Below are 18,823 nucleotides of genomic sequence, written 5' to 3'. Positions count from 1 at the left end.
GGAGAGTAGGAAGATAAAGTGTAAATTTTATGGCGAAGTAACATTTGTTAAGGAATTCTGGCTTTTTGAAAATTTCCAACAATAAATGCTCCAAAGCATTACAAGAGGGCACGGTTTCACACGGAACAGTCATGTACGGGCACCTTCTTAAACTATGCGATATAATTGCCGGAAACAAACTTACATTGAAAATATTCGAAAGAAACAGCTTCAATGAAAATTTGGTTGTAATTCTGCAAGGTCGCACACATCTGCTCTTTTTTTTTTTCTTGCAAATATTGCAAGTCATTCATGTTGACTGTACTTCGTTGTGAATAACCGGGACAATACGATTACCTTAACTTGAGACATATTCGTGCTGTAGACTTAACAACCAGGTACAATTCTTTGTTTAATTAGTAAAGTTGTCTGCAACAAATGTGCATTTTTGTATGTGCGCTGCACAACCCGCCCTGGTTGCTTAGTGGCTGTTGGGCTGCTAAAGGCGAGGTCGCGGGATCAAATCCTAGCCACGGCGGCCGCATTTCGATGGGGGCGAAATGCGAAAAGACCCGTGTACTTATATTTAAGTGCACGATAAAGAACACCAGGTGGTCCAAATTATTCCGGAGTCCCCCACTACAGCATGCCTCATAATCAGATCGTGGTTCTGGTACGTAAAACGCCATAATTAAGTATGTGCATGGCACTGCTGCTACTGGGCAGCATCAGGGACCTCTGGGCACTCACTGCCTTTTGTCCCTGCATCATATATAAATTTTATATTCTGTCAAGAAATAAATACAAATATGAATAATTGTTCAGGCCACCATGGTTCACCATGTGTGATTGATAAAGAGCTATATGTTTGTTAATTATAAAAAATAACTGATAGACGCATTTCCAGGCTTCTTCACTTACTGTAATAGTAATATATATATATATATATATATATATATATATAGAGAGAGAGAGAGAGAGAGAGGGAGAGAGTCAGATTGTTTGTGGTCCACGTCCTTACTACGAAATGCTTACGCATCATTCAGATATCTCCCTGAAGAGATTCTAGGTAAATTTATTTATTATAGCGAAGCTTTACATGTCTAGGAAAAATCGTATATGCCCAGGTGAAATCGCCCGTGTACCGACAACTATCATCATCAGCATTGGCTCGAGCGTCGACTTCTTCCGCAGCTGGCTCATTGGTGCCCCTCGGCACGCGCTCGGGCCAGCTGCTCCCGCGTTCTTCGTCGTCGACTTCTTCCACTTTACTTTACGGGGGTATGGGCCATTGCTTAAGGGGGTATGAGCCATTCATTGGCTTACAGATTTAATTTTGAAGCAACTTAATTTCGAAGGATCGCAAGCGGCAATGGCGGGCGAATGCTGCTAACCACGCCGCCGAGCAAACTCGAGACATCGAACGCAAGCGACCACGGCGCACTGCGGGCATACCGTCAGTGACGTCGTTCTCTCAGTCGCAGCCGAACGTGCGTGTAACCTTATAATCGAGAAATACTTTAATGAACGCTCGGGATTAACCCAGTGATAAAAAGCGGGGCCGCACATTTAAGCTTCGCTAGTTAACCATCTTCACGGAGTGGAAGGGCCAACGAATTTTTCTTTTTCTCCCCTTTTCTAATTTTCCCATTTTCTTTTTATCGCGATGTATAATTATTTTACTCCGGCTAGGGCGCTTTGAAAGCAGCCCGCCCCTTACAAAGGGATCAGCTACAATTCATCATCATCAGCAGCAGCAGCGAAACCTCAGCGGAAACAAACCCGTTAGCATCAAGATCTCGTTGAAATGGCAAGCTCCAACAACGACGGGCGCACCATAGAACACTACCTCAGCACCGACTTGGAACGGCTGCGTTTGAGTGAGTTTCTTTTTGCGCACAGGGTTAGGGTATTACGTCTCGGACCTCACAGCTGACTTAAACGGGGTTGGTTGCGTTGGGAGGCTGATTTGCTTTGTCTTCGTTTAAGTTTGTTTGTACGACGCTATATGGAAAAGAAGTATACCATCGGCATAGCACTCATGGTCTAAACATGCATGAGCTGGACACAAAGTGACCTGCAATGCGTTAAAATTTGTACGTATTGCGGAAAGTCCGAGTATTACGAGCTACATATTATTACAATAGATAATAACTATAATTACAATAAATTCCTGAATTACAAGTGACTAACCATCACACACTGCGCTCGCTACTTTTCTGTCGGGACAACATGTAACATGCATGCCTTCCATAACCTGATGGTATTGGGAACTACGCCGTTAAAGCAGCCCTCCCTGCACTGTCTACCGCTTAGAACGGCTTTGAATCAAGAAGAAAATTGGGAAGATCCTATGTTGCATTGAACGAAACGAGCAGCAGGTTTCGATTCAGGAAACCCGGAATTATATTTTTAATTTGTCTTTGAAAGGGGTGCACAAATGTCATGTGGCGTCGCTTGACGGTGGAACAGTGCGAACCAATCTGTATGTAGTTCAGTCACGTGACCTGAGACTCGCTCGGGGAGAGTTTTTTTTATTGCTTAAAATTGTATTTTGTGTGCTTCTGCTAACTTTTCTGTGCGTGTTGGAACAGTGGCGCTGCCTTTCTACAGACGAACAGAGTGGCGCATCCATGTGCGAGTCGCGTTGTGGAATGTGGCGTTAGGGTAGCTTCCCTATTCAGGATGTCGCAGTCTTGCGAGTAGTTCAGATTCCACCACCAGGCAACGTCAATCACTTATGATACAAAAAAAAAAGAAAGGAAAAAAAGAATGGTCGCAGTGTCACCCGAAAGGCGAAGCATCAATTGCGATAGCAAATTAGTAGAGAGCTATACGGAGTAAGGATAGCATTTTTATCAGCTGTATAAACTTGGACATGCAGCAGCACCAGCAACGCGCAGAACTGTTGTCGACGCCGTCGGCGTTTTTATATAAATACGCATTTGGTGCCGCAGCTAAACGTCGCCTCCCCTCCCTCCCGTTCCCCCACAGCCTTATGGCCGACGGAAAAAGTCGCGTTTGCTCTCTATATAAGGAAATGAAGAAAGAGACGCTTAATTCTACAGCCCTTCAGGGAGCACGGCGCAGAACGCGCGTTTGCTCTCCGACGTGCGTTCGCTCCCCGTGAAAGCGCGCGTCCCTCGCGCCCTTTCGCTCGTACATACAGCGTCCGAAGCGCGGCGACGATTTCATCGCCGTTGACGTCATACGGAACCTCACGGCGACGGCAGAAATCCGCTTTGGGGTGCCCATATAATTGCTATCGCAATAAAAAAAAAATCTTACATGTGTGGTGAGTCCATTGCTTTGGCAAGACAAAATTTAAGTATCTCGCCCGTCCGCCCGTTTCGGGAGCGACGATAGCCTTGGCGCGCCATCGTCGTTTTGCTGCTGCTCGTAGCATCGAGGAATACAATCAATGAATAGTAAAAACCAGTCAAGAGACGAAGTACAGAGAAGAGACGTGGCACACACAAAACAACTGTGCTGGTCGTTGTGTGTGCCACGTCCCTTCTCTGTACTTCGTCTTTTGACTGGTTTTTTACTATTCAGTATGTATCAACTGACCCAGATAGCTACTCTAATGCAATCAATGGCATGACCGTTTCCTTCTCACCGTGAAGCGCACTGCTGGTCGCTTGCGTCGATTAGTGTCTGTTTCGTTAGTAAAAGTAGCATGAAGGAACAACGCGCAAAAGAAAAAAGTTGTCGCAGTTTCACCTGGAAGGCGAAGCATCAATTGCGATAGCAAATTTGGAGAGAGCTATACGGAGTAATGATATTAGCTTTATCAGCTGTATAAACTTGGACATGCAGCAGAACCGGCAACGCGCAGAACTGTTGTCGACGCCGTCGGCGTTTTGCCCGCGTTCGCTCAAAATGCCTGCGGCGTTGGTGACTGTTGCCGGAGCCTCTGATATAAATAGGCACTTGGTGCCGCAGCTAAACGTCGCCTCCCTTCCCGTCGCGACCTTTCGTGCGTGAGAAGAAGGCGCGTTTGCTCTACATATATGGTGATTGTAAAGGAGGAAAGAGACGCCTACTTCTGCAGCCCTTAAGGAAGCACGGCGCAGAACGCGCGTTTGTTCTCCGCCGTGCGTTCACTCCCCGTGAAAGAGCGCGTCCCTCGCGCCCTTTCACTCGCACATACAGCGTTCGGCGGCGCGCGGCGACGATTTCATCTCCATTGACGTCATACGGAACCTCACGGCGACGGCGACGGCGACGCCGACGGCAGAAATCTGCTTTTGAGTGTCCATATAATTGCTATCGCAATAAAAAGCTATTTCGTTAGTCCACCCCGAGTGCGTCCACGACAATCAGAAATGCCCAGAACAGACCACTGTGTTCGTCTCTCCTCCTCCTTCAGCGGCGCATTCTTGACCGCCACGACGCACCTGCCGCGAGCAACGGACGAGCGAACGGTTTTTTTTTAACGTTTAGGGACCCGTGTCGGCAACCGGCGTGTGATCGCGGGTGGTGCAGAAAATCATCCAACCATATCGGCCGCGCAGGCCCTCCACGTGGTGCAATTTCCGTCAGAAAAATGGTAAAGTACGACTTTACCATCCGGCGTCGGATTCGCCGTCGGATTGCTTACCAATCGGCGTCGGATTGTAATTTGAATGTACGACAAAGCCCAATTCTGCTACAAGGAAACTTAAACACAAACCCCTTTTCCAGCATTTCTACCAGACGTGCGCGCGCATCGGGGCAATAGCAAACAATTAAAATAATAAAAAAAGGTGCTAGGGCCTTCAGAATTTAATATAAGACCACTTATATTGCCCCTGGAAAAACGCATTGCCATCAATGCATTTCAGTTTAAAAGTGAAGCCGACTTTAAGGGGATCGGTGTAAGCTTGGTCTTTGTAAGATGGCTTTCCCACGTTCAGTGTTGCAGTGAATGAAACCTACTTGACTTGCCGTATGCGAACGATGCGATGCGAACGGGTCCCGATAACGCTATCGCGTTCTTTTCTTTTATTCGTGATTGTGACAACAAAAAAGGGAGAATGTTCCCCGAGCTAACCGCTGAACACCGGCCAGCAGGGCGATAGGGTAAACAGCTGTGGGAAGCCTATGGGAGAGAGAACAAAGCAAATACAAAAGGGCTGCCACGAGCGCAGAGGGGTAAGGTCCGGTTGTACCCAGTCCCTGCCTCCTCTCTCCAACATTCTGCCTACCTCCTCCATGGACTGTCGTTGCTGTTCCTGGAATGCTTTTGCGAGGGGTCACGCCTAATTACGGCGTCTGGAGCGCATTGTAGCCCCGCTCTACCAAAACGTCATTGACGTCGCCTATCTCATCTCCCGCACCTCTCTTCCGTGAGCTCTCAACCACCCCCCGACGCAGCACGCAAGGCAACAGCAGCAGTGCAAAAGTCGAAGGAAGAGAGAAAGAAAGCTTCGCTTTTAAGGGCCCCTCATCAGGCCACATAGCAAATTTTCGTTATACGCTGCATGGAAGTTGTTACGTGCCCTATCGAGAGCGTTCTACTGCAATAATTTCTCAAATTGGTTGATTAATAGCCGAGCTAGAAGAAATATTTCACTGCCGCGAACCCATGATTTCAGGTGGCCAGTGTCACCGCCCACATACACTCTCTCCACTTACCACCGTCGACTCTAGCCTCCGCAAGCGAAATTCCTTCCCTGCGTTTTCCCATGCTGGAGCTGGAGGATCGTGTGGCAAAGGATCGCGTGGGTCATAATGTCAGTGCTTAATGGGGGGGAACGTGTTGCAGAAACTTTGATCTTACAGTTTCTCCCTTTCTTCTACTCACTTTTCACGGCATTGCCGTCACGTTCGGTAATCAAGTGTTGGGGCCGAGATGCAGATGAAGAAAAAAAAAATATATCAGAGAACACTGTACTTTACAACAAATCGAATGATAGGTTTTCTATTGCGGTACAAAATAGGCTGTCCTTAAAAAACGGTACAGCCCCTTTAAAGCAAGAAAATGCACGCAAGCTAGATGAGGATTGTTCGCTGACGAGCCCCAAAAAGGCGATTAAAAAAATTAGAATAGCGGTGTGAGAAATTTTACGCACACATGCTTTATTGCGAATGGCTTCCCCGCGTCATTGACCACTTGGAATATGGCGCTCCTCTGAACAAGAAGCTTTGCAGTTAGACATTTAGTTTCATCAAACACTTTCATATGGGATGTGTTTAAGATACTAGTCTGTTGAAAACAATAAATATGTGTTCTCATTCATATTCCTCGAACGAGTCGGTTGCTGTTACTTTTGTATTTATAACTATGTACCATTTCTGCACCCGGTCGACTAACCTGCACATATCAGACCAACATTGACAGCTAACTACTCTCATTTATCTCCGATACCTGACGCGAAGTGCACTAAATGCTGTAACCCAACTCTCAAAGTATGCGTGATTTCTTCTCCCGAGGGACATCTAACGGCTAATCAAGTCATTTGGAGGTTCTTTTTCTCTGGTATGGTTTGCGCTTTTCGAAGTCAAGGACACAGTAAGGCACACAAATAAACAAATGGCAGTGTTTGTTTATCCGTGTGCCTTACTGTGTCCTTGTCTTCGAAAAGCGCAAACCATAAGAAACAGCGTTCTATTCCTCTTTCATAGTTTTCTGGGTGGAAAATAATGTCACTCTTGCGTTCGCTGGACAATCATGGCTCTTCGAATGAGCTGCAGTTATCTCTTAACTAAAAGGCTCCTCAACAAGACGCATTATAAAATTTTGGTTATACAGCGGTTATGTGGTAACGCTGCCTAGGGAGCGTTTTACCGCAAGACTTTTCAACATCGCATCTTTGTTATGCTGGAAATAGGTGCAACTGAAAGACCCTGTTATTAGTTTCGCTGCCGAGATTGATATGCGCACTCTTCCCCTTTGCCTCGACTAGTACCTGCCTTAATTCTTACAAAAGCTGAGGGACCACATTGTGTTTACATCCACGAGCCCCACCTTCATATTTTTTACTTTTCTTTCTTTTTGCAGAGTGTACAGTGTACTTACTGTACAGCGTGCCGACTTCCGGCATTTTGCGTTCTGCACTGGATGATTTGACGAAGTCATGTGCGATAATCTGTGACGTTGCAGGAAGTGCGTATCAACGTTAATAGAACCGAGTATTAAGCGGGGGAATTTAGACGTTTGACCTTGACGCCGACTAAGACGGGGCTCCCTCGAGAGGAAGATCACGTGGGCTTCTGCTTAAAAGTTCAGCTGTTTCTGCGCTGTGTAGCCATTTAATACTTTGCAGACACGGTTGGCGCCACGCTCTTATCTTTGCAATGTTGAAACCTAGTGATGGACCATTACACCACGATTGTCTGTTCACTGCCACCTCGACCACACCCTTGCAGCTGATCGTGCCACGTCGGAGGGCCTTCAAGCTAGGGACAACGCCGAGGCACACGTCGAGCTGTGTGGCCACGTCAACGACGAGCCGTCGACTTCCGAAGCCCGTGGCCACCGTGACATCTTTCGGCCGATCGGCCAGCACTACACCTTGCCCCCCTGCCCACCGTCGTCGCCGCAGCTCTGCCGTAGGCACAGAGCGCGGCTGCTGCGTCGCAAAATGAGGTTCCAGCCGTTCGAGGAACGCCCCCGCTTGATTCGGAATCTTGTGACCCAGCGGTCCTTCTGGATGCCGCCGAAAATCAGGCAGGCTCTCCAGGACATCCTGGACACGCAAGAGCTGGAGGAAGATCCTTCAGCTCTTAACAGCCGCAGGTATTTGTGCTTGCATTGCTGCGCATTATTTTTACTCATTTTATTTGTTACTTTCAATATTGCTTTCCTTATCTTTCCCTTTCCCCAAGCGTACGGTAGCCAAACTGCACGTCCATGAATAACCTCTCCGCCTCCTGCTTTCGGGGGAATTCGTGTTGCTGCCTGCGGCACGTGTGTAACATGGGCGTCAGCGACGTCGTCGTCTCTGCAAGCAGGGAGAAGGCTAGAGAAGGCGATCGCCTGGGAAGGGAGAGCGGGCTTTCGTTCGAATTTTTTAGCTATTTCCGCAATTTACATTGTTTTGATGGAACGTTGCAGACAGCATATAGTCACCTCCTTATAATTGTCCGACAGAACAGCCTTATACTAAACACGTGTGGCAGGGTGAGTTCACAGGCCAGCCTTCCTCAGCCTTCATACAACGATAGGACGCAACACATCAAGGAAAAAAAATACAGGTGAAAGGAAAGAGCGTCGCTCGCAACCAACTTTATTCCGAGAAAGCATCGCAATATATAGCTGAGCTAACACATGCGCGGCAAGGTTCCACGTATCACCCCACCCAGATGAGTCAATAAGAATCATGTGCTAGTTTAAGAAGCATCTAAAAAACTCAAACTCGGCGCCGCGCAACACCACTGACGTATCGCTAATGCAGATATCTTTTTTTTCTTTTTATGCCTCGAGCATTTCTCGTGCCAGCACCTCGTTGCTTCTACCCAGAATGCTGATCTTAAATCTTGCGTTACATTTACATGCTTTGCAGTGCGCATGTAAATGTGTCGAAAGGTTAGTCTTAATGGAAAGTGCGTGCTCTCTCGCTCTGTCGTTAACACATCGACCCGTTTGGCCGATGTAAACCCTGCCACAGCTGAGCGGAATTTCGTAAACCACACCCACCGCACAGGTGACGTCGGGATTTACATGCCTCTTGCCACATATAGGCGGTTTGGGTGCTTTGGAAATCCGCGGGCACAGGCCTGACAGCTTCCTTGGTGCAGAGAGAACCACTGGGGCCACTCCTCAGCCTGATTTTTTTTAGTTATCTTCGTTTTGACGTCTTCATTCTTTCCAGATTGCTTTAAATTGTTTCTTTTTGTATGACGTCAGCAGGTGAGGCCTATATATATATATATATATATATATATATATATAAACAGGATTAATGATAAAGTTAGTTGGGAGTCCGCACCCGTCTTTGTGTCCTTGATGTTTCTTGTCGGGCGCTGGTCGTCATAATGCAGAACCAATTTGTCCAAAGCTATACCTTATCAAATACCTCAGTGTCATAAATTGACTGTTACTCTTTAGCATTTGTTTGTTGCACGCTAACCCAAATTATCAGTCGAATAAACTTTAAAGTACAATCAAAATTAGAGTACCATCAACTCAAAATATGCCGACACCCAAGCAAATTTTCGCCGTCGCCGTGGGGCTCCCCATATAGTATTGAAGTATATAAACGCTATACACGCTTTTCCATGCCGCATATGCTGGTTATATTGATACACTATGCAACCACTACTGTTGCTCATACCAAGTCCCAAGTTCTTGACTAAATTATTCCTCAGAATTTTGCGAATGGCAGCCCATAAACATATGTCGTTGTGGGATGCCATGTCGATGCAAGGACGCATCCCAACATGAAACATAATGACTGTTTATTAGCGTAGTAGCAGCGGCGGGGCTAAAGTACCGCCGCTGCGCTCGAACGGTTAGCGAAGGAAGAATCTTTCGAGCTTGGCAGCTTGGGTTATATCCACCGTCGGTGACGTAAGCCTCCGGTGACGCTGCGGTGGCGCTGTCCCTTATCGGAGGCGTGGTGCAGCATGCAGCCGTGTCACGCCGGGCTATCAAGTGGCGAGGCGGAGGCTGCGCCGGTTTGTGCGCAATGTGTCGCCACATCACCCCCCCCGCGGAGTGTAGAGCCCTCAGGGTCTGTAGAAATCTGGGAGGCGTACCAGACGTCCAGAGCGTGTCGTGACTGGAGTGGGCTGCGACGTCGGCGACTGTGGATAGATTCCTGTGGATGGAGTGGCACTGCCCGGTTCGTTCGCAGCAATGTATGCGGGCTTGAGCCGATCAATCGAGACGCGGACATCGTTCCCGTTCAGGCGCAGAGTGAAGTTTTTGTCGTCACGATGGACGACCAGGTAGGGTCCGCTGTAGGGTGGCTGGAAAGGCCTGCGGACAGTGTCAGTCGCGGAGGAAAGCGTGCGTGCACAATGCTAGCTCCTTGAACACGAAAGGTATAGGCTTGCAGTGGTGGGCTGCAGGTGACGGGCGTAAGGTGGCGATGGTGCGGCGGAGCCGGGCGACGAAGTCAGTGGGATCTGACGTCGTAGTGCTGGAAGGCAGTGCAGCGAGAAATTCACCTGGGAGACGGAGTGGTTCCCCGTAGACGAGCTCCACTGGTGTAGTGTGGATGTCCGGCTTGAAGGTGGCGCGAAGACCAAGGATGACGGCTGGGATGGCCTCAAGCCAGGTTGAGTCTGGGTGGCACATAATGGCTGCTTTGAACTGTCGGTGGAAACGCTCGATTATTCCGTTGGCGCAGGGGTGGTAACTGGTGGTCCTCAAGCGTTCAAAACCGATGGTCAGCCCGAGGAGCCTGAAAAGGTGCGACTCGAACTGTCATCCTTGGTCGGTGGTTACGCGGCGGGGGGCGCCGAGACGAGCAACCCAGCCGGTGAAGAAGGCCGAGGCGACGTCTTCCGCGGTGATTCCCTCGAGGGGCCATGCCTCGGGCCATCGAGTGTACCGGTCGATGGCGGTGAGCCTGTAGCGATAGGGTCCAGCCAGGGGAAAGGGTCCCATGATGTCGAGGTGGACGTGCTCAAACCGACCAGAGGGCTGAGGGAATGTTCCGAGTGGTGACGTGACGTGTCTGGTGACTTTAGCGCATTGGCATTGAATGCAGGAGTGCGCCCAGGTGCGACAATCCCGCTGCATGGAGGGCCAGACATAGCGGTCAGCCACGACCGCCACGTCCGAGGTTACGGAGCTGGTTGAAAAGACCACGGCGATGGGCCAGGGCACATAGGGCCTGCTTTGTCCTGTTGACATGTCGCAACAGATTGTGGTTGTTGACCCTGGAATGGGAACTTGTTGCAGCTGTAGTGAGGACCTGCCCTTGAGAAGTTCCTGCAGTTCGGCGTCCATAGTCTGAGCCTCGGCGAGGACGTCCGCTGTTATCTGCCTACAGTTGATGGCTGCTACACGTGAAAGCGCGTCGGCGACCACGTTGTCTTTTCCACTGAGGTATTGGATGTCGGTGGTGAACTGTGCAATGAACGAGAGTTGGTTCTGCTGTACAGGCGGGAGTTTGTCGCGACGTTGAGAGAAGGCGTAGGTAAGAGGCTTGTGGTCGGTATAGATGGTGCAGTTCTGTGCTTCGAGAATATGGCGAAAGTGTTGCACTGCTTCGTATATCGCCAGCAGTTCTCTGGCTGGCAAACTTGCCGGGACGGTGGCCGTGATTTCGTCAGTGGAACTAGCGGTTGAAGGGGTCGTTTTCCGAGCTGCGAGTTTCTTGGAGAAGAACGCCAAGGGATGCCAGGTGTTGTCCACGCGTTGCATGAGGGCAGCGCCGATGGCGAAGCTAGATGCGTCCGTGAAGAGTCCCAAGGGAGCGTCTGGCACGGGATGGGTGAGAAGCGTGGCAGTGCAGAGGGCGGCTTTGCATTCTTCGAAAGTTTTCACTAACGTCGGTGTCCGCGTGACGGGTTGGTTTCCTCGTAGGCCAGCCAAAGCATCCCGGAAGGGAGCCTGGTAGTCGGCTGCGTGTGGCAAGAAACGCCTGTAAAAGTTCAGCATGCCGAGGAAACGGTGAAGGTCTTTAGCGGTGGTGGGTTGAGGGCAATTTTGCAGGTCCGAGATGCATTGGGGCAAGGGCCGAGTTCCTTCATATGAAACTTTGTGGCCGAGGAAGCGGATGACGGAAGCGCCTAGCGTGCTTTTTTTGGATATTGACGAGTAGACCGTGGTCATCGAGGCGTTGGAACAGCAGACGAAGGTGCCTGTGGTGCTCTTCGGCATCGCGGGAAAATACCAGTATGTCGTCCAGGTAAACTAAGCAGAAGTCGAGGCCGTGGACGACTTCGTCGATGAAGCGCTGAAAGGTTTGTCCAGCGTTCCTCAGGCTGAAGCTCCACGCTACACCAGCGGAGCTCATCCGCTGCTGCGCTCGAATGGTTAGCGAAGGAAGAATCTTTCGAGCTTGGCAGCTTGGGTTTATATTCACCGTCGGTGACGTAAGCCTCCAGTGATGCTGCGGTGGCGCGGTCCCTTATCGGAGGCGTGGTGCAGCATGCAGCCGTGTCACGCCGGGCTAGCAAGTGGCGAGGCTGAGGCTGCACCGGTTTGTGTGCAGTGTGTCGCCACATCGTGAAACATAACATTCACAGAGCGTGCCTTTTATCTCAATTCTTCTCACACTATTAAATATTAAAAGTGCCAAACAATTTCAGAGCTCAATCCAGAAAGTGATGTAAGCTTACTGGTGCGACTCTTTATGAGCAGGCCATTAGAGGCCCTACACGGCGTGGTAAAGCTTTAAAGGATGCTACAAATTTTGGTTCACCCACGTATGTCGCGTCCGCGTTAGTTGGACCTCGTATAGCAAGAACAATGTCCGAGAAGTTAAAGCGCAACTGCCAATCTTCAATTTTCAAAGTGTCCGACGAAATGCATCGGTGTGGTTGTAGCACAGTTGAAAACGCTGTCCTGCATTTTTTGACGGTGTACAACGGCATTTAGCGTGGCGCTGTTGTCTTTTCACTGTAGTAACATTTGTGAATCCCCGTATCAAGTGCGTGATGTGTGATTGTTGCACCCTCTGCTCGTCACAATCCTATCCATTTTATTATCGTTTCGTGTTTCGAGAACATCACAAAAAGCATTTTCCCTCGTCTTAAACAAATGAAGTGGCAAAAGCGAGACGTGAATTCTGGGGTGTTATGTGCCAAAATCATGATCTAATTATGTGGCACGCCGTAGTGGAGGACTCCGGATTAATTTTGAACACCTCGAGATCTTTTAACGTACCCTCAATGCACGTGGCACGGGCGTTTTTGCATCGGCCCCTATTTAAATGCGGCCGCTGCGGCCAGGATTTGATCCTGCGACCTTGTGCTTAACAGCGCAACACCATATCTGCTAAGCCACCATGGCGGGTCGAAGCGAGACGTGAACACCGCGCTTTAGTGACTTGTCACGATGTGTTCATCACTCTGCAATCTCCGTGATACCACGAAACAAGAACGGGGTGGAGTGAACATCACACGTCAGTAGAAAAGAGTCATAAGCATGCGCACACATCGCGTCATGCGCTTTATATTACGATAACTGCATTATGATAATTGCGATAATTGCTTAACTCTCGCTTAGTGGTTATGTGAACAGAGGTTCTGATGCCATTACGGTGAATTAATTTTGCCTCACAATAGAATTGTGGGCTTCCCGTCAATGTGTATGGCCTTTGAGCAGCAACACACGGCAATTAATTGTGCATGTAAGCACTGAAGCTGTTGATGAATACTATGGGTGTATCGTAATCCTTATATCAGTGGTCTTTCTTTTGCTTCTTTTTCCAGGCCTGAATCAGCTCCTGCCTCGGGCATCGCAACAGAGTAGAATTCTCTCTAATGCAGAGGCCTTCTCTCTAACGCACAGCAGTACCAAAGACAACCCCAGATCTGTATTTTTCAATAAAATACATATTTCCCACACTTTTTTGCATTTGGTGTGTTCTTCTTTCTGGGGTTTTACGTGCAAAAACCAGTTCTGATTATGAGCCGTGCCGTAGTGGAGGGCTCCGGATTAATTTTGATTGCCTGGGGTTCTTTAACGTGCACTACAACGCAAGCACACGGGCGTTTTTGCATTTCGCCTCCTTCGAAATGCGGCTGCCGTGGCCGGGACTCGATCCCGCGTTCTCGTGCTCAGCAGCGACACAGACTGAGCCACCGCGACAGGTCATTCTGTGTGTGCATAAAAAAAAGAACTCTTTTCCACGTAAATAGAGGTGCCAATTAGTTAGCTCACATAGAGTGCCATATCTGGAGACTATAAACGCACAACTTCACAGAAGCAGTCGGCGAGGGAATGGTCATCTAATCGTCTTCAAAAAAACACCACCAACATTATTATTTTTTACATAAGGACAGGGCGATGGGTCCATATAAAGTGATTCACCATGTGACCGATAATCTGATCTGGTAATTATAAATATAACTGCCACTGACATATTTTTCAGCGTCCTTTAATTCAATGGTAATCTACAATTCTCATATACTGTCCTTTTTTTTAATTTGAACTTAGAAAAAAAAACCTTACAAAATATACTTGAATCTCGTCACTACAGGTGAATTTTCTGACATCATTTGCAAGAAAAAACTGATTTGCTTACTAACTAAAATAACTACATCAATTACTTCCTAATCACATACTTTGCAGCACATATTTCATAAAGTTGAAGGAAATCGTCTGAAATGGCTCGTTACGGGTTCCAACATTTCAAAATGGCCACGTAGACTGAAAGAACGGGCCTGAAGTTATTCATTCTATCTACCCGATCATGCATAGTTGCACTGTGTGGCTCTCCGTGCAACTCCTCTGTGATGAAAAAGTGGCCTAAAATGAAGCTGCCACTGCACTTCACCACGAGCTAATTTCGACTCGCAATTTGCGAAACTCCAGATTGGTTGCATAATTGCTTCAGCAGCAGAGGCAAGCTTTGTCGTGCAGTATGGTGAAGCTTTATGTTATGCTGCCCTACTACATCACCAGAAGGACACACCACGAGTCAGCGTTACTGGTTATGTTGCCACGAGCTGCACCTTGCGGTGGCACGTACGTAATTGGGTAATTTTAACGAATAATTTGATGCCAGTTATCTTGGTCTACGTGGCCATTTTGAAATGTATAAACTCGTAATTGGGCTTTTGTGTGGGGGTGTGTGAATACTTGAAATTCGGTTTCGATTCCCAAATTCCCTATTCAGAGTTGCTTAATATCCATTTCTGTCAAAGGCACAAGGCGCAGAAACACTTATTGGAGTCTCGAGGAAGATGGAATGATGGATGCGAGGACTGTTGTGAATAATTCTGCTGCAGGATAGCTGCTGCTGCTGTTAACGTTCTTAGACGTGACTTCAGTTCTGCAGCTGCCAATGTCCGCCCACTTGCCAGCGAGGCCGCAGTGGCTGTCGCCGGAACTAGCGCTGCAGTTGCGTCTTTCACCACGCACTGCGTGTCAACTGCTCCTGCTGCGCTGGGCCCTTTTCGTCAGCTGGCTTGTGCGATTTGTTAACAAACGCAACCAAGAACAAGTTGATGCCATCATCAGAGGCGCGTACAAAACGGCCCTGGGTCTCCCTGTTACCACCTCAAACGAGAAGTTAGTGGATCTCGGGATCCACAACACCTTGCTGAGCTGTCGGACGCGGTTATGGCTTCGCAAAAAGCCAGACTACAGAACACGGCGGCGGGCAGAGCCATCCTCCACCGGACCGGCACACCAACGGAGCTTCGTGCCCTCGATGGGCAACGATCACTCCCGCCCGAGGTCAGAAGCAAGATCACGGCGAACCCCATACCAAAGCACATGAGTCATGAACTCCACGAAGGACGACGCAAGGCGCGGGTCGACAGACAGCGCCGACAATTCAAGGGTGACCCGTATGTAACGTATGTGGATGTGGCTGCGTACCCTGCAGGGGGCCTCTTCGCGGTAGCCGCCGTGAATGGGAGAGACAACTCCTTAACCCTCGCGGCCTCCGCCAGGGCAGAGACCCCAGCTGCGGCTGAGACCATAGCCGCGGCGCTAGTAATAAAGCAACATGACAGGGTGGGCAGGGAAGTTCATGTCGTTACCGACTCGCAACAGGCCTGCCGCAACTTTACCAACGGACGAACACCGGTGCTGGCGGCTCAGATTCTAGGCCCGAGGCTGCAAGAATCCCATCAAATCACGTGGACGCTGGGTCACGCGCGACTGGAGGGGAACGAAAGGGCGAACGCCTTAGCTGGAGCGCTAATTAACCGAGCGGGGCAAAACCAATCGTCTCATCAATCCCCACCCTTTACCTTTGTGCCCCTGCCATCAAATTACTGCGACCGACTCGAGATCCAGCGACTCAACCGTAGGATTTATCCTCCCCCTCACAAAAAGCTCAGCACTGAAGAGGCAATAGCCCTCAGACTTATCCAAACAAACACATTCCCAAACCTACACAGATACAGGAAAATATACCCACAAACATATCGCGGCATCTGCCCCTGGTGCGGCGACACACGCCCTACGCTCTTTCACATCTCGTGGGGTTGCGGTGGCAAACCTCAACATTTAAAGACGCCTAACACGTCATTTGAGCGGTGGGAGGTACAGCTGACCGGCGATACCCTGGCGAGACAAGAAGCTCTCGTCCAGCAAGTACGTCGAGCAGCCATGGCCAGTGGAGTCCTGGAATGAGGACACCACCCACTCGTCCTCAAGATCAACGATCTCGATGGTCTAAATAAATGTTTTTCTCTCTCTCTCTTGCTGGTAAATGTAGTTTAGCTACGCACTCACAGCTCTATGATAAACCAGCCATGGTAAGTAAAAAGGATTTCACTGTATGTGCGAATCTCTACACTAAAGGCATTTTTTAATTGTCCTTGTATGCCCACACAAAGCCTTTCGTGAGGCAAGGAAAGAGCACCTTTAGCAAGCCAGCCAGTGAGCTCAACCGCAAATACATCCAACAGTGCCTATAGGGTCTGATAAGCTATTAAAAATGACTACTAAGGTATATGACTGTGCAGCAGACCCCGAAATATGAAACCTAAAGTAATATCTGCCCACTTTCAATTTAGGAGACACTGCAACCCATCAAATATATTACAGCATGCAGTGGCCCTTTCAGAAGTTGTAAGTGAGCATTGGCAGCATGCATTAAAGGGGCCATGACACAGCAAAGTTTTTTCACTTAATCATTGTAACTGAGAGCAAAAGGGCCAATATGATTGTACATAAAAAAAGTAAAAAAAAGTTGGGCTTTCTGCGCACATTTTAACTGGAAATCTCAATTTGAAATCGCTGATTCTAAGCTCATCTCACTGACGGCGACCATCATTTTGGTGTGCACTGTGTGGCACCAGGAAGTGTGGGGTCACCAGTACGTTGAAACTGCTCGGAAACAGTCCAAAACTATATCGGACGTTTTCCTCTGCTCGCTCTTGGACCCAATAATGTAGCTAGGGTGTCACTGTTGAATTGTGTCTGATTTTTTTACTCACGCGATAAAAGCAGCACAAACCAGAGAACGCCTGCTGAAACTACAGTAGAACATCGATAATTCGAAGGACCACGAAAATTCTTCGAATTACGTGGATTTTCGAATGAACCGAAAATGAAGAAAGAAAGAAACCAAGCAAGAACTTGCCGCAAAAAGAAATCACCTTTATTTTCCATGTCCTAGAAACATTACTTGAAGTAATCACTGATGCGGGATTGCTTGGAGCAGTAGTTCGCCACCCCAAGTGCCATGTTCTCCAGCTGGCTCTCAACACGTAGCATATAAATATCACCCCAACTGAACTCAACAAAGTTGTGGTGATGTTCACGGAAAGGACAACCGCCGCTAAAGCGGGCGCGAGGGTGCTTGATTAAAAAAATTTAGACTTGCTGGATTTTCTGGACTTCAAAAATGCACCGTCAGGGTTCTCATTGAGCAAATGCATTTTCGCAACCAATTTTTTCGGACGAATTGATACCCCAAAGTTCGATTTCCCAGACTAAATTGCTCGTTCCGAGCCACGCTAGCCTCTCTTGGAGGCAGCCGCGTTGCATTTTCCACTGGCTTCGTTTCCAGTGGTCAGCTCTATGGCCTCCAAGATTGGGAGGCACACGCTAGCAATATAGAGTGCGTGCCAACCTCCAGTCTCGGAGACCATGCCCGCTCTTCCTTGGCTGACAAAACGCTCCAGAGGATGGCACTTTTTCTTTCTTTTTGCAGTCAGCACTATTGTCATAATCACTTATTGTGGGATCTATTTTTTTTTCTTCTAAAGTTTCGGTGGCTATTTTGAACGTGGTGTGTACACTGAGCAGGTGTCTCGGAGACTCATGTCTCGGTGATCGGCGCCACCACCTGTGCCTTCGCGAGAGCCAAGTGGTGCGAAGCTCTTTTCTTCAATCTCCATGGCAAACTCCGTTGGCGGAGATCACCAACGCGGCGATGCTCGTGTCAACTGTACACGGAGACGTCACTCTTGCGCAAATCCAAACAAGTCTGATCTCTCCAAGCGTAGTATGAGGCAGGGCATTATAAGAGATTTTTTAAGCCGAATTTTATTTATTTTCGGCCAAACAAGTTTTTCAGACTATTTTTCGGTCCCCGCGTGCTCCAGAAAATCGATCGGCGACTGTAGGGAACGCCCTAACCTAAGAGTCGCACGTTGCTGCCAGCCGGAAACTACGAATTATCCGGATAGAGCTGCACGGGCGATTCAAATTATTGGGTAGAATTTGCAAAAACAAAGCAACACGTAGAGACCACAACGTATTTACTGTTCTCGCAATTGTTTCCAGAGCTTGTAGTGCACAAAAGCATGGCCTTCAAGAATGGCTTCCGTTACTCCGAGGGAGCCGTAGCTAAGGCACCGAATGCACTCAAATTTTGCCAGCTAGCTGTGGGATGCGTACGGTTAAGCATGCATTACATAATTCAAGCTCAAAAATTTGGTTTCGTGGCCCCTAGAAGCTAGTGGAAGTCACTGAAAGTACATGAAATACTTCAGCCTACAATATTTTGCCACAACCTAGATTTTATACATCTTTCCTTTGTACATTATAGTCTCACCTTGAAGCTACACTGCATAGAAGATTTTTGTACTGACACGTTCAATGCAACTTGAGTGTGGACATAATTTTTTATGAACTCTTGCACTTCGCTTCCTTCATGCATGATTCTTTTACAAAATGCATCAACACCAAACTTGCCAGAAAACACAACACTAAGCTATTGCTCAGGCTGCTTGGACCATATGCACATAGTTCTCAAGCGTTGATGCAAAGCCTACATATCTTAATTAAACAAGTAGCTGAGAACAACGTGCCAATGCCAGAAAATTATGA

At 48.4% G+C, this 18,823-nt stretch overlaps 1 protein-coding gene across 1 annotated transcript; it reads left to right on the top strand.

Annotated features, from left to right (window-relative positions):
- The first annotated feature begins 1,651 nt into the window (after positions 1-1,651).
- LOC125947581 (uncharacterized) lies at positions 1,652-13,466 on the top strand. Its single transcript, XM_049672637.1, has 3 exons — positions 1,652-1,859; positions 7,333-7,702; positions 13,297-13,466. The coding sequence occupies exons 1-3, from the start codon at positions 1,787-1,789 to the stop codon at positions 13,334-13,336; spliced, it is 483 nt and encodes a 160-aa protein (XP_049528594.1). The 5' UTR covers positions 1,652-1,786; the 3' UTR covers positions 13,337-13,466.
- The last annotated feature ends 5,357 nt before the right edge of the window (positions 13,467-18,823 follow it).

Source organism: Dermacentor silvarum, chromosome 8, assembly GCF_013339745.2.
Source record: "Dermacentor silvarum isolate Dsil-2018 chromosome 8, BIME_Dsil_1.4, whole genome shotgun sequence".
Classification (NCBI taxonomy): Eukaryota; Metazoa; Arthropoda; class Arachnida; order Ixodida; family Ixodidae; genus Dermacentor; species Dermacentor silvarum.
The sequence above is the reverse complement of the archived record's forward strand: the minus strand, read 5'-3'. Positions and strand labels throughout refer to the sequence as shown.

Coding starts and splice junctions, on each gene's coding strand:
- LOC125947581 (XM_049672637.1), top strand. CDS start 1,787: ATGGCAAGCTCCAACAACGACGGGCGCACCATAGAACACTACCTCAGC. Junction 1,860..7,332: donor CTTGGAACGGCTGCGTTTGA/GTGAGTTTCTTT, acceptor ACACCCTTGCAG/CTGATCGTGCCACGTCGGAG. Junction 7,703..13,296: donor TCAGCTCTTAACAGCCGCAG/GTATTTGTGCTT, acceptor TTCTTTTTCCAG/GCCTGAATCAGCTCCTGCCT.